At 40.9% G+C, this 13,586-nt stretch overlaps 1 protein-coding gene across 2 annotated transcripts in view; it reads right to left on the bottom strand.

The window, feature by feature from the left end:
• The window catches only part of ncanb (neurocan b), a 186,069-nt gene that overhangs the window by 151,707 nt on the left and 20,776 nt on the right, over positions 1-13,586 (bottom strand). Inside the window, exon 1 of one of the 2 annotated variants that reach the window (XM_086281801.1) lies at positions 502-1,343. The exons of the other annotated variant lie outside the window; for it this stretch is intronic. Coding sequence (XP_086137927.1) covers positions 502-572 — 71 coding nt within the window. The 5' untranslated portion in view covers positions 573-1,343. Of the gene's footprint in view, positions 1-501; positions 1,344-13,586 lie in introns of those variants that run through there. 2 annotated transcript variants of the gene reach the window in all.

The following is a 13,586-nucleotide window of genomic DNA, read 5'->3' as shown; positions in this document are numbered from 1 at the left end:
GCACATTAATCACTCGGGCTGCCTGTCACTCCATCGCCACACACTTCTGTTGTCCCCGCAGCACACATGCACACACATTCACGCACACATTAATGCTGGTTTCACAGGGGGAGTTAGTCCCATCAGTGTCTGTGTATAAGTCCCTTAGAGTGAAAAATGAGGCTACCCTTCGAGTGACAAAGGGCTGTTTTCCTTCCAGGAGGATATTACCAAGGTTTTAGCAAGCAACCTGTCACGCTGTGTCATACATAAATGGCTTTAGCACTTCACATTTTCTGCACAAAAGGGGACTGTTCTGTGTTTGCACCTGTCTTGAAGCATGTGTTATCCTTGGGTGGGTTTCTTTTGTTGCTGGCGAGCTACAGCATGAAACACCTAAATAAAAACAATGGCTGAGTGGGTGGCTATATTCCAGCTTATAAAACCTGTATGAGGCAAAACAGCAGGACCGTACGGCTGTTCAGACAAAAAAAAAGAATGAAAGAAAAAAGGAACATATACTGTGTGCTGGAAGAGAATAAGTTGTACAGCTGACAATTGAGATGACTCATTGATAACTCCTCAATTACCATCCAAATTGAGAGAGGAAGAAAAATGGGCAGGTAGCTGAAATAAAAGCGAAAGGAAGTGAGGTAAACAAAGTGTGAAAAGGCACAGAGAAACAAAAACGGTACTGAGAAAGCCAAGGCTTATTTCAGCCCAACTCAAATGCCAAGCCTGAGTGGATGAGAGGGGAACTTGAATCTTAAGCAGCCATAAATTTCCCCTGATGCTTTGCTATGCCTGCACTCTCTGTATATGCTTGGAAGGGAACAGAAGCTCGTAGACCAGGGTGAGGGAATATGGCAAGACTCCCAAAACGCAAAAGTTGCCATGAGATTAAGAAACCACCATATGGGCTTAGACACACAGGTTAACTCAGAGACAGGTTTATTCCATCTCTCTCTCTCTGTCTCTCTCTCTCTCTCTCTCTCACACACACACACACACACACACACACACACACACACACACACACACACACACACACACACACACACACACACACACACACACACGTATGCATGCCAACAGTGCAAATACAGGCAATAAAATTTTCCTTAGAATCTGAAAGTCTGAAGAAGGCACTGTTTATGAGGGAGGAGAACTGATCTGCATTAAAATGAAGCCTGGAATATTATGAACACTGAATAAGTAATGTTTAAAATACCTATGGGAATGTGGATATACCTGTGTGCTAAGAGTGTGAATGAAGTGTGGATGACATGAACAGATGCTTGCTCGCACGCACTCGAATGCAGACATGCACCTGATATAAACTCATTAGTGCATACACCTGCGCATACATCTCAACTCAGGACACACTTGAATGCTTTTTGTAGATAATTTGTGCCTTTTTTTTTTTTAAACAAAGAGTTTCATGCTTTTGTTTTTCTTATTGTTCGCTTTTCTTTTGATATTGCAAGTGAGGCATTTTATTTTACAAAGAACTCTGTAATTGTTATATTTAAAGGTCCCACACGAATGCAGATTATTTTTTAATAGGCTCTGTAGGACATGAATGAGGAGCTCCTCGTACTCACATGAAAAGGTGCAGTTAATCAGGAGTTGGGACAAGAGGGACAGAGGGATAAAAGCCATGAAGGAAGAGGGAATAAAAAGCAAGGATGAGACTGCGCTTCCTCCACCATTGTGTGCCTCAGAGCTGAAAAGTGTCGTCAATTACTGTGTTTTACTGCACAAAACTGCGTGCGCACACTTACCCAAACCCAGACAGGTGTTTTTATCAAGTCCATTTGTCTGTCTGAATGTTTGCATTTAGATGCTTTTCTGCTGCGATTCCTCAAATTTTCAATAAACACGATGGTCTGAGTGGCAAAGGACAGGTTAAAAAAAAAGAGAAAGAGCTTCTATGCTATAGAAAGCAGGGCTGACACTGCTGAGCACCCTGATGGTGCCGAGTGGGAATAGGCTTCAGGGCTGCCCAGAACCATACAGAAAGCCATTACTTACAGCTGAAAGCCACCCTGGTCTCCCTCATTCATACAGCGCACCCACACACCAGCCACCACAACCCGAGCTCCTGTTAAAGAGTCAGCTGGAAGTGGAATATCTCCCATTACTTTCTCTAAAACATATTACCTTGCTCTCTGTGGCCAGAAAAGGCGAGCTCATCCTACATGTGAATAAAAAAGGGCAAGAGTGAACGATAGAAAGAGAAAGGTAACGAACAGAGAGAGGGAGGAACAGAGTGAGAGATTCTCCTGAAAAATGAGGTGACAGAAAGCTTTTTATGTGCGGGAAGGGTGGCCAGGCAATTTTCAAATGTCTGAGGCTTCTCATTGGCCTGCCTGCAAAGCCACTTTATATGGTGGCAAATGTTAAACTTGTTCTGGTGACATCAAGGTCCCCTTGGCCGCCTACTTGCCTTCGCCTGGAATAGTAAATGTAGCTTGAGGCAGGGTGTAGGAAAGAAATGGTTTCAACACCTTCAACACGAGAGGCAAAGTTGCATCTGCCGTCAGGGCTCGTTTAGACTATCTATCTATCTATCTATTTATCTATATAAACCATCCTCCTCTCAATATAGCTACTAAACACAGGCTCAAACATATTTTGTATACCACTGTACATGGCGGTGCTGAAAGGATGTTATCAGTTTATTACAGCAGGTCTTGGAGAAGGACATACTTCTCTGGGAAAGCTGCCAAGATTTTTCCTCTCTTTACTTCTTTCACTCTCTTATTCTCTCTTTTCTACATTGTTTCTTCTCTGTCATCTGACTCCAGCTCGTACGTCTTTGTGTTTCCTCTCTCAATTTGTCCCTTTTTTGGTCTGTTTTCAGGATCCAGGGACGAATGGGATACAGTAAATCCAGGATGTTGACTGCAGGTTGTAAAGACTCCTCAGTTAATCAATGTCAGCAGAGCAGCGGCACTAAATCATGCTGAGGCAAAGGCCAAGGAGCTGGTCAGTAAACCAGCACTATCAACTGTGCACCAGATTCTCCCATTAGAATAAATAGAGCAGCAGTCTATAGATCAGCACAATCATACAGTATGTACAGTAGCATGAGTTGACTCGAGTTTTGCTTTTCAACCACCACACCACAGGCATGATGGGTTACAGAAAAGGGTGGCTGGTGTATTCTCCTCTATTTTTAGTATTGTGACATGATGTAATGCTATCAAATCTGCAAAAGTATGCAATGCATATGAAGAGTTGTGGAGCAAAATTAGCTGCACTGAGAATAAATTAGATCATTTTAGATGTGATTTTCTCATCTGATCAATATTCATATCAATACTCTGATAATTATTCCTGTGATACACATTTATTAAAGTTTAGGATTTTAATGAACTAAACCCAGTACTGCCATCACAGTTGTTTCAGTTGTCTATGATGGATGAGTTTGAATACTCCACCCTTCCTCCCTTGGTGATACACATGCTCCTTCTCCTTCCTTCATTCCTCCACCTCCCTCATCATGCAAGTCAGCCACACAGAGAGAGCAGACTAATTAACAGAGGGATGAGAGCTGCCTGTCGTTTAGGGACTTATCTAATTGTCCCTTGTATTTTCAAAAGGAAGCTGAGAAGCCATTCTGGGAGGGTTGACCAAAATAAGAGAAATATTTATATAGAAACACCCCAGTATGACACAAAATCGGTGTATGTGTGTGTGTGTGTACGCGAGATCCATATAATCCACTTTTATATTTTTCATTAAACCATATCACAATTAACACACTGAGAAGACTATGCATAGGTGGTCTCTCTCTCTCTCTCTCTCTCTCTCTCTCTCTCACACACACACACACACACACACACACACACACTAGCCCTGTGGCAGGGGTAAATTGCTGCTTTGATGTGCAATTAAATCAGTCTACATCTCATCACGATTGCTGCAACTGCCAGACACAGACATCCATCTGAAACACACATACACAAACTTAACCGTGAAGTCACCAGGATGCAGATGGACAGATGGTGTGTTTGTATCATGTTCACAAGGGTTGGATGTTTGTGTGTATGGCTCAGCTAACACTGCAGCCCCCTGAGCGGGAACTGGACTGGACTGTGACCTTTGGTGTCACAGTTTCTGGCTGACTGACGGTCAAACCATAGACGTTATAAGAGAGAGAGAGAGAGACATCACTGAAAGAACTGAATCTATGGGATAACAGCAATAGCAGTTATTATAATTAGATTTTTTAGGATAAGCTAGTCAGACTTTTTAAGAGCTTTTTCTTTTTTTTAAGATCCTACACGAGCAAATATAAATGTTTCTTTTAATTCACAATAATATTTTGTAGTAAGTTAAAGATCATCTCTCATTTAAATAATTGAAAATTGCTCTGCTATTAGAAAGAAGGTACACGTAATTAACTGAAAACGAGCTGCTGTGCACCCACTTTTAGACAGATTTATATAACAAAACAGTGTAAGTAACAATAATGTAAGTATCTGACATTTGTTTTTTTTCTCCAGCTTATTTATTAATTAATCTCTTCCCTGTGTCCCATGTCTTGTTACTTTCGTCTCTTCGCTTTGTGTTCCTTCTGTTCCAGAGTCTGTCATGTTTCCATGTCTCTTTCTAGTCTGCGTCTTTGTGAACGCCTTGTGCTTCCTGTTTTACTTTGACAGTCTGTGTCCTATGTTAGCGTATTCTGCTTTGTTTCCTTTGTCTCGTTATGTCAGATTAGCCCCAGCTGTGCTTTCCTCCTGTTTTCCATTCCCTCATTACTCACTGGTATATTTTAGCCCTGTGTTTTCCTCTGTCCGTTGTCATGTTGTACTCTCACTATGCTGTATTTCCCCCCCTTCGTGTTCTTAGTTAATTCCTAGTTCTCAGTTCCTGGTTTATTTCCTAGTGTTCGAGTTTCTTGATTCCAGTTCCTAGTTTAGTTTTGTACTTGACGTGAAGTTTTTCCAGCAATAAAGTTGCCGTTTTGAGTTTATTCCTTCGTCTTGAGTCTTGCGTTTGGGTCCACATCCTGCCTGCCACACATCGTCACCTTGACACTGGCGTACAGTGGGCTCTGAGGTGGATATCTATAGCTTTGGCCATTTCTCCTCTTTAAGCCTTTTAAAATGTGATTTAAGTGTCTGATTAGGTTTCTTGTTAAGAATGTTTTCATGGCTACGTTTGTGTCTTTGCCCACAGTGAAAAGCTTCTACACTAATGACCTTTTACCACTTAGCTGTGATTGCATATGCAACTATTTGCTTGGTTTGCACATGGATGAAACGTATGATGCAGACTTGCCAGTCATGATTAAGAACACTGAAAATTGGCCAATTCTGGTCCCCACCCAGTTGAAGAGTGCAGCTCTACTTTTAGAGCGTGAGCGTTAGCATCATTCTTTGCTAATCCAGAAGATAACATTATTTGGTCTGACAGTGTAGCAGATATACAAGGGCTTTGTAAAATATTAAAATATAAATATTCTTCTTCCTGAGTTGGACACTGAGTGTTTGTGACAGAAAATTTGAATTTAAGCCATACCTTTGATGTTATGGCATCACTAGAGGAAGTCGGGCATTGAGAGAGTATGCCACATGAGAAATGGAAAACAGAAAATATCATGGCAGGACTGACGACAAACTGAAACTATTAAAACACTACATTCAGGCAAAAACAAGGACGTGAAGCTAATGAGCTGCAAAAAACATAAAAAAGATTGTGTGTTTAAGAATACACCCACCATTTGTGAATGATTAATGAGTAATGTCTGTGACTGCTGAATGAAACAGCATACCGATGATCCAATTTAATCTTTTTGTGGTGCTTCTTAAAATAAAATGCAATAAAGTGGGTTTTGTTCATCATTAGTTTTAAGAGTTTGCAGTAAAATCTGCACTAAAAATACATCCACATTCTACAACTCTGATCTAAAAGCTATAGCCCCTAGAAGAAAATTCTTAATTTTTTAGACAAATAAATGAGTACAGTTAATAAGAGCAGTGAGATGTGACTAAAAATGTTCAGGACTAGAAACGTGAAGTTGTGTTAATCTCAGTCTAAAATTGAAGTGCGACTGAAAGAAAAAGGGCTGATTAACAAGTCCGAAGTCTTATAGGCAACGGAAATATAGAAGAGTGACAATGAGATTGCTGATAAGATTCTGACAATGAATCAGCTCTGACAAATTGTACCAGATAGCGGATATATAGGAAATAACATGGAAAGAAACTGGGGGAAAAATGGAGGTTTAAAAAAAAAAACTGAGAGACCAAGACAAGATGAAAAGTACAGTGAATAAATTGAGCAGAAATTGGAATTGGAGCATACTCGGGCCATGAAGGGAACCTGATTTTGACAGGGTAGACAGAGAGTGTAAGAAAAGAAACCGCATGAAGGAGAAAGACACTGAGCTGTGATAACTGTGTGAGGCGGAAGAATCGAAGTGTGAGAATAGAAAGGGGGGGAAAAAATCAAATACTCAAAGCACTAAGAAAGGAAATTCTGTGTGGGGGGTGGGGTGTAAAATGCAAGGTGAAATGAAGCAGGCACATAATAGTGGGAGTAGCTTCACTGCTCTTAAATGCATTAAAAAGTCACATGCAGAAGTGTTAATGAGTTGTAGAAATGTACAGATGTCTCCAGTCTTTCTTTAAGCGTGGCAAAGGAGTATAATTGCTGTTAACGTGTAAACAAGCAGGTTGAGGAAGGTGTGAGGCACTGGTGGGAGTGAAGCCATGGGAGATGAAGAGAAGAATGGAAAGTTTGGGCAACTCTGTAAAAAAGTAGAACGACTGAGGATGGAAAAGAGCGATAGAAAGCAAGAGGCGATGGTGCAGTCTGGCTTATTTCAGGCTTTATTGCAAAGTGCCACAGTGCGGTCTAAGTCCAAGCACGAGTTCTCGGTTTGAGATGGAGATGGACCAGGATCCCCTAGGTATATCGATTCTCAGGCACACTCATTTGGGAGAATCAAAATTGATGATACCTGCCTAAGGCAGAGGTTTATTTACCTATTTATCTGGTGTCTGCTCTAGCCCTGCTCCTGGCTGTCTTGGAATAAAGTGGCTACCTGCTGGGGCTACCAGCAGCCCTCCACGTCCAAGCATGACAACCAATTTCAGAACATGTGAGTGGATGTGAAAGAGCGGGACACTGAGCATGCAGCAGAACACAGATTTAACCCATGAGCTGCATAAAGCAGAACCAGCTAGGCAACACAAATTGACATTTCTCAGAGGTGTGTAGTTCAATTTAAGGTTCACTTGATTGTTAGTTTTAGGCTATTTGTTGTTAGGCTCACTTATCCTACATACAGACAAGTCGATTTTAACATGAGCAACATGTCACTCCCTGCTGCAAAGTCGATACTCCTGTTGTCATTTAAGTTCTTCGTCAACAATGAAGATATCTGGAGACTTCCTGTCCATTTGACTCCATCTTTTCTCTTGTGTACCCGTTTTTCTCAAGAAATAGTTCTAGATTTATACTACAAAGATCTCCAAAGCCTTAATTTTGTTAGCTTGTTACTTAATCTGTGGGGCTGCTGGTGCTATTCCTCAGTTTTTGTGTAAAAAAAGACAGTGTCTTAATTAGTGACCTTTAGAGGTGTTAGTAGATAGATATTTGATGTTGTTAAACAGAGCCCATGCTAGTGTTTCACCCCAATTACAGAGGCTAAGCTAATCCAAGCTAACCAGCTCCAGCCAGACAAACTATTGCTTGAAGCCTTTTGCCTATTTGGTGATTTGAAAAGCAAAAAGAAACACAGTCACCATTTCAAAGTAAACAAGCGTTTAAAAGCATCGTATATAAAGGATTGCTCTGTGAGGTTCTTCATATCTCACAAGCAGACAGTGTTTCCCCTGTCCCTGTTTCTCTCCCAGCCCTCCAATTTCTCCCCTCCCCTCGTCGCCGCCCCAATCTTGTAAGCTACACAGACTGCCTGATAATTGGATTTCATCAGACAGTTCAAACGAAGGCATAAAATAATTAGCAGCAAAAACCAGAATTAATCTCAGGCGTGGCGATCATCTTTCTGGTCAGGCAGGTCTCTCTGGGAGGGCGACAGGAAAACATATGATATCATTCTAACGCAGTTTGGGGCAGACCGTGCACCTGTACAGGCGCGTAGCTCTGATGTGACAAATTGTCGCTAGCCATTCTCATGCTCGGGTGAGTCAATCTGTACGAATACTGTATGTCTGTGACTGTGCATGTGCGTTGGTCTTCAGCATATGCATTGAATTTCTGTTTGCTTTCTGGTCTGGAGAGAAGCCTTTTGAATGTGAAGTCGCAGCAGAGCATCAATACAACCCCTTCCCCCATCCCTTGAGAAAGGAACAAAGAGGCCAGACTACATCAGGACAGCCTTTGATCAGTTCAGTTCTATCACGTTTTTGTCAGTAATTGACAGACTTTGGATCCCAAAAGCTTCCCGTGCAACCTGCAAAATTTAAGCATGGAAATACTTTATGCCCTCCAATATATAAGTGCCATTGTATTTCTCTTACACTACAGGTGGTTGTTTCAGTTATATCCTTGAGGCCGTTACTAATATGTAATTTTTTAAAAGTGTAACATGCTGTCATTTGTGTTGCTTTTTCATTTTGCATGCAACACATGAAGAGTTCGGGCTAGGTAAAAGGCTGTGCTGCAGCGCTAAACACTCCTTTTCCAATTTCCCAAGAGGCCTTATCACCTGAGTTAGTGTAATGAAACTGATTAGTACCTGCAGCCTAACACTTGACCAGGGAAAATTAGAGCCAGCCATAAAGTGCTTATTCATCTCCGCTGAATACACCTTCAGAAAAAAGTCAAGAACAAAAAAAACTAAGGCACTCCATCCTGAATCTAAAGTAATAAAGCGATTTTGCTCCGACTGCTTCTTTATTGGAGACAAATTAACCTGCTTTACAGGAGAGAACACTGTTAGCAACCTGTAAATTTGATCACATTTATTATATTTTTCCCTGTACATGAGAAGAAGAAGTGGAGTAGGGGGGCTTTAAAGGTTTTACTCTGTGAGCTGACTAAATGAGAGCATCACAGAAGCAAAGCCATTCCATCAGAAAGATGCTTCTTGCTTATGAGTCAACAGCGCCTGTGTTCTCCCCAGTAATATTCATTCCAAGCACACAGGCCCCAAATGAGAAATGCACAGCCTCTGATTCTTTTTAAAATGTATTACAATACCAGCCAAACAAATAGAGAATAAACCAAGCTGTACTAATTTTCCATTACAGTCATTCATTTTTGTTCAGTTTTCTGACAAGCTGCCACTTTTGTTGAATTGTAACCTGTTCTTGTAATCTTTTTGATAAAAGCTTAATGGTTCTTATTGTTGTCCCACAGCTTTGGTGCTGGAATGGAGAGCTATTAGCCTGTCATTTATCAAGCCCTCGGTGTCATGTGTAATGGCTAAGTGTTTTGAACCAACTAGCACATGGCAGCATGAATCTTTCTGAAGGCTGGTGATTATTAATGACAGTGGCAGCGCAGAGCAGCCACCTTCAATCACACTGCAGGTAAATCCCAGCTCCTCCACAAAGAGGATGGCAGGGAAGAACCCTTTAATTCCTTTTTTCCAGGAATTAATCAGCCCCGTTTCTAATTTCTCACCTCACCGACGTTCCCGTGGGATACACTAAATAAGAGATGAGACGCAACGTACACAAACATGTAAGCACACGCGCGTGCACGCAACATCGAACAGATGACAAATGAGGACGCAAAAGCTCATTTGAATATCAGAGACAAAGAGTGCTGGTGTGGCAAACGTAACCTCCTCCAGCCTGTGCTGTAATTACTCAGCACTGGAACCCAAGAAGAAACACTGGATTTACAGAGCAGGCACTGCTGAAGACAATGAAAGCAGGTGAAGGAGCTCTAGAAGCATTTTGAAAGCGAGGGAGGAATAAGAAAGCGATGAAGAAAAGGTCAAGGCAACTTGGGAAGTAGAGGAAAAGACTGTAAGAGTGAGAAATTATTTAAAAGTTGAGGTAAAAAGTGGCTGGCTAGCTTTGCTTGGACCATCTGTTGCACGAAAACCTACTTGTACAGAACAGACAGGGATGGAAAGCCTTTTCTGGATGACACCCCACTCACTGGGTGCTTAATTCCCATTGCTCTTTCTCTATCTGTATTTCTTTACCCAAATGCTTTACGCAACAACTCAAAGAATAGTCTGCATTTGTGAGAAATTATTGCTTTTGTTTCTCACAATCTAATGAGAACATCCATACCACTTTGGTCTCCATTGTAAAAATGAGCTTAAGCCACAAATTGTGGTTATCTTATTGAAATGTTTCCGTTTAGATGTGCTTGCAACAAAACAAAACTTAATTAGAGTTCAGTGGATTTCATGTGAGAATTTCAGTCTTTGCAACCTTTTGTTTTTGTACCGTTTAACCACAATGACCTAGGTAAAATTACAGGGAATGTTATGTGGCCTCTATTGTGGCTTTATTATAACTATTTGGGAAGCAGATTTTACAGAGTTTAAGTATTTTTTTTACTTGAGCTGAATTTAAATCAAGATTCCAATCAGGAAAGTCTCATTTTATAATTGCACTTTTTCAGAAGCCTAAAATTATATGTATTTTTTGTGCTATTCTAAAAGTCTTTCTGCAGATTAATAGCTACGCCATCTTTTTTTTTTTTTTTTACTTTTTGCCATTTGTTCTCTTTGCCTAGATTTTCTTTTGTACACATTTCTGCCTCTCCTCTAACTTTTTTCTTTCTCTCTTGCCTTCCAATTTACTGCTCTGTTCCTCCCTCTCCGTGGGATCACTGATGAGTGTCTTGGCAGAAGCAGAACCAGTGAAGGTGTCACTCCAGGGGCCTGTCAGAATTTACCTCAGTGGCCACAGACCCACACACACACACACACACACACACACACACACACACACACACACACACACACACACAGTAACCACCTATGAACTGCCACTGAATTTTAAACTGCAGCCAAAATGAGCTACATAACAAATCAATACAGGTTTCTTGTAGTAATATCACTCAATTTACGAGAATAGGTCATTTGCATTCATTTTTAGCTTATATACTTCCCTTTATTTTTAAAACGATACAGTCACTACCTTTCTCCTGTCCCTCCATCCCACTGTTCCCTGCAGGTGTCAGCTATCGGTTCCAGCTCAACACTTAATGACTAAATTGGAGCAATTAATTACCCTGATCGGTGATGTTAACCTCCACCTCTTCCACCTGGACTCTTGGCAGTGCAAACAAAGTACCTGATTCATACTGTAGCCTTGATAGTCATCCTCAGCAGTGGTTATCAAAGCACTGTATTTCCAGACTGAATGAGAAATGCTTTGACTCGAGCACGTAGCAAGAGAGTATTGAATTCACTGACATAAAGACTAAAAAACAATATATCATTGCATGACTTCACCAAACTGGATCAACCTTGAATTTTGCAGGCTACAATAACTACTCCTCTCCTCTTTGCCTGACCTCTCTCCTGGCTCATTTCCTTTCATCTCTCATGCACCTGCAGCACTTTGTCAGGCTGCTTTGGATAATTACACATCTCATCACGACCACACACAGCCACAGGCTCTCAGCTGTCCTCCTGCATTACCACTGTAGTGGGACTTCATAGGCATGATCTGCAATTCCGAGGTGGAGTCATGCATCAAATAATAGTTCCCTCTACACCAACTGAGGCAAATTACGGACATGGTTGGTTATTACCTTCAGGATAAACAACCCACATTTCATATTTCACAAGCAATGATGGGTAAATATTGGGATAAGATTTGTGAATGTGTGTTTGTCAATGCGGCCAGCTCTTTCACTCTCTCTGGGCTCGTACCTGGTAACTTGCCGTCATCCATGAAGCCCTGATGGATGCTGTCCTGTCAGTGTAGCCAACTGTTCAAGCAGCGGATGCCTCTCATCCCCCCGACCGCCGCCCATTACCTGTCTTCCTCAGGATACAGCACTGGCAGCTTAGGGACACATTTGATTTTAATAGCTGCTCCACATCTTCAATTATTCTATAATTATTCTCTAACATGATTTTCTTTCGATAACTGAAAATTAAAAGTATGTATTTTCCATTCGCCTGTATTGATGTGTATTGCCCAGTTTTTGGATTCTCAGCTATAGAGGTGTCTGCCTTGCCTTGATTATAATGAAACTAAGTCCCCTTGCTTTGTATTGCTCAAGTACCCAAAAATTAAAAGCTCAGCAACATTGTCTTCTGTCTTTGTGCAGAAGTTTAGCATTGCCACGCTTGTGTTAGCATGAGCTTCTTTTCACACTTTATAGTTTTCACACTAATAGTTCATGAAGCTAACGTAACAACATTTGTGGATTTTTTTCTTTTTTTGAGGAACACAAAACATGACTTTTGGTGCACTGACATTGCTGCCAGTTAGCTCTACTACATATCAGAGGGAGCACCAACATTTAAAAAGACGATATCTCCAATGCTGCATCTCACGCTAAAACAATCTAAATGTAAATCTGGCACTACCACTCAGAGGGAAAACATTTATATTTGATTGTGGGGTGAACTCAGCAGTTCCTCAAAATCTCGTTGCAAATAACCATTTCTACATTTTCCCATTTTCCTCCTTTTTTGTTCCCTTTTTTCTTTTTCTTTTTTTACTTCTCCGTTGATGGTTTTGACCCACCACCTGGTGAATGAAAAGTGGTGAAAAGATTAAGTCAAAGGGGAGGTAAAGTTACAAAGAAACAAAGCTACTGTATTCTTCTGCTTTTGGTGGGAGTAATATGGCCGTGATAGCAGTTCAAGTTCAGCGACATCTCCTTCACACACAATTACTTGAGGGGAAAGTGTCACAACATATCATAACAGCTGACTGAGAGAAAGCCAAAGTGTTGCAATGTTGAGAGGCACAGGTGGAAGGAAGAGAAGAAAGTGTGATGCCAATAGGCTTGTGCAACAAATGACAAGGAAGACTATAACATCTTCAGAATTTCAATCACAAGGTTTATGTATCTTATACTACATGTGCCCCATAAATACTGTAAATGCTCAAATAGTGGCTAGGTCTTTATGCACCCTATTTGCAGAAAGAGATCCAAGTCTTTATTTGGTACAGGTTTATATGAGAGACAGCATTTCATTTCTAATTTCACATGATTCCCAGTTGTTGGCTTCTTGATAAATTGAGTATTTTGCACATTTGAACAGCGCTAATCCCATCAGAGTAGTGTCAGAACAGAAATCCTGTTTCATAGGTGGATGAATTTCTCTCAAAAAGAGTAACTCTGAGAAGCAGGTGGATGTTGTAACCGTGAAATAAGCACAGTAGAAATGTAAATTATGCACGAATTGCATCATATGAGTCATTATTGTTGGATACATGTAATTTCATGCTGCTCTTTGAGGGTGTTTCCTACTAACCTGTATTTGTCAGGAGACAGAACTAAAAACGTATTCCGGCTCAATCCGAAGAGTTAAAAAAATTAAGTATATGTGGGATTTGCTCTATGCCCATTATTTTGTTGCTGACCACTTATAGCTAGTGGGCATTCCAGGCTACAGTTGCCTGGGTAATCCTCTAATGTATTTACCACCTGCTCATGTCAATCATCAGTATCCTTGGGTTGAATCATAT

This window comes from Aulonocara sp. 'chitande type north' Nkhata Bay, linkage group LG23, assembly GCF_057382095.1.
Source record: "Aulonocara sp. 'chitande type north' Nkhata Bay isolate Kocher_YH1m ecotype deep benthic linkage group LG23, A_spYH_male_GT1.1, whole genome shotgun sequence".
Lineage (NCBI taxonomy): Eukaryota > Metazoa > Chordata > Actinopteri > Cichliformes > Cichlidae > Aulonocara > Aulonocara sp. 'chitande type north' Nkhata Bay.
The sequence above is the reverse complement of the archived record's forward strand: the minus strand, read 5'-3'. Positions and strand labels throughout refer to the sequence as shown.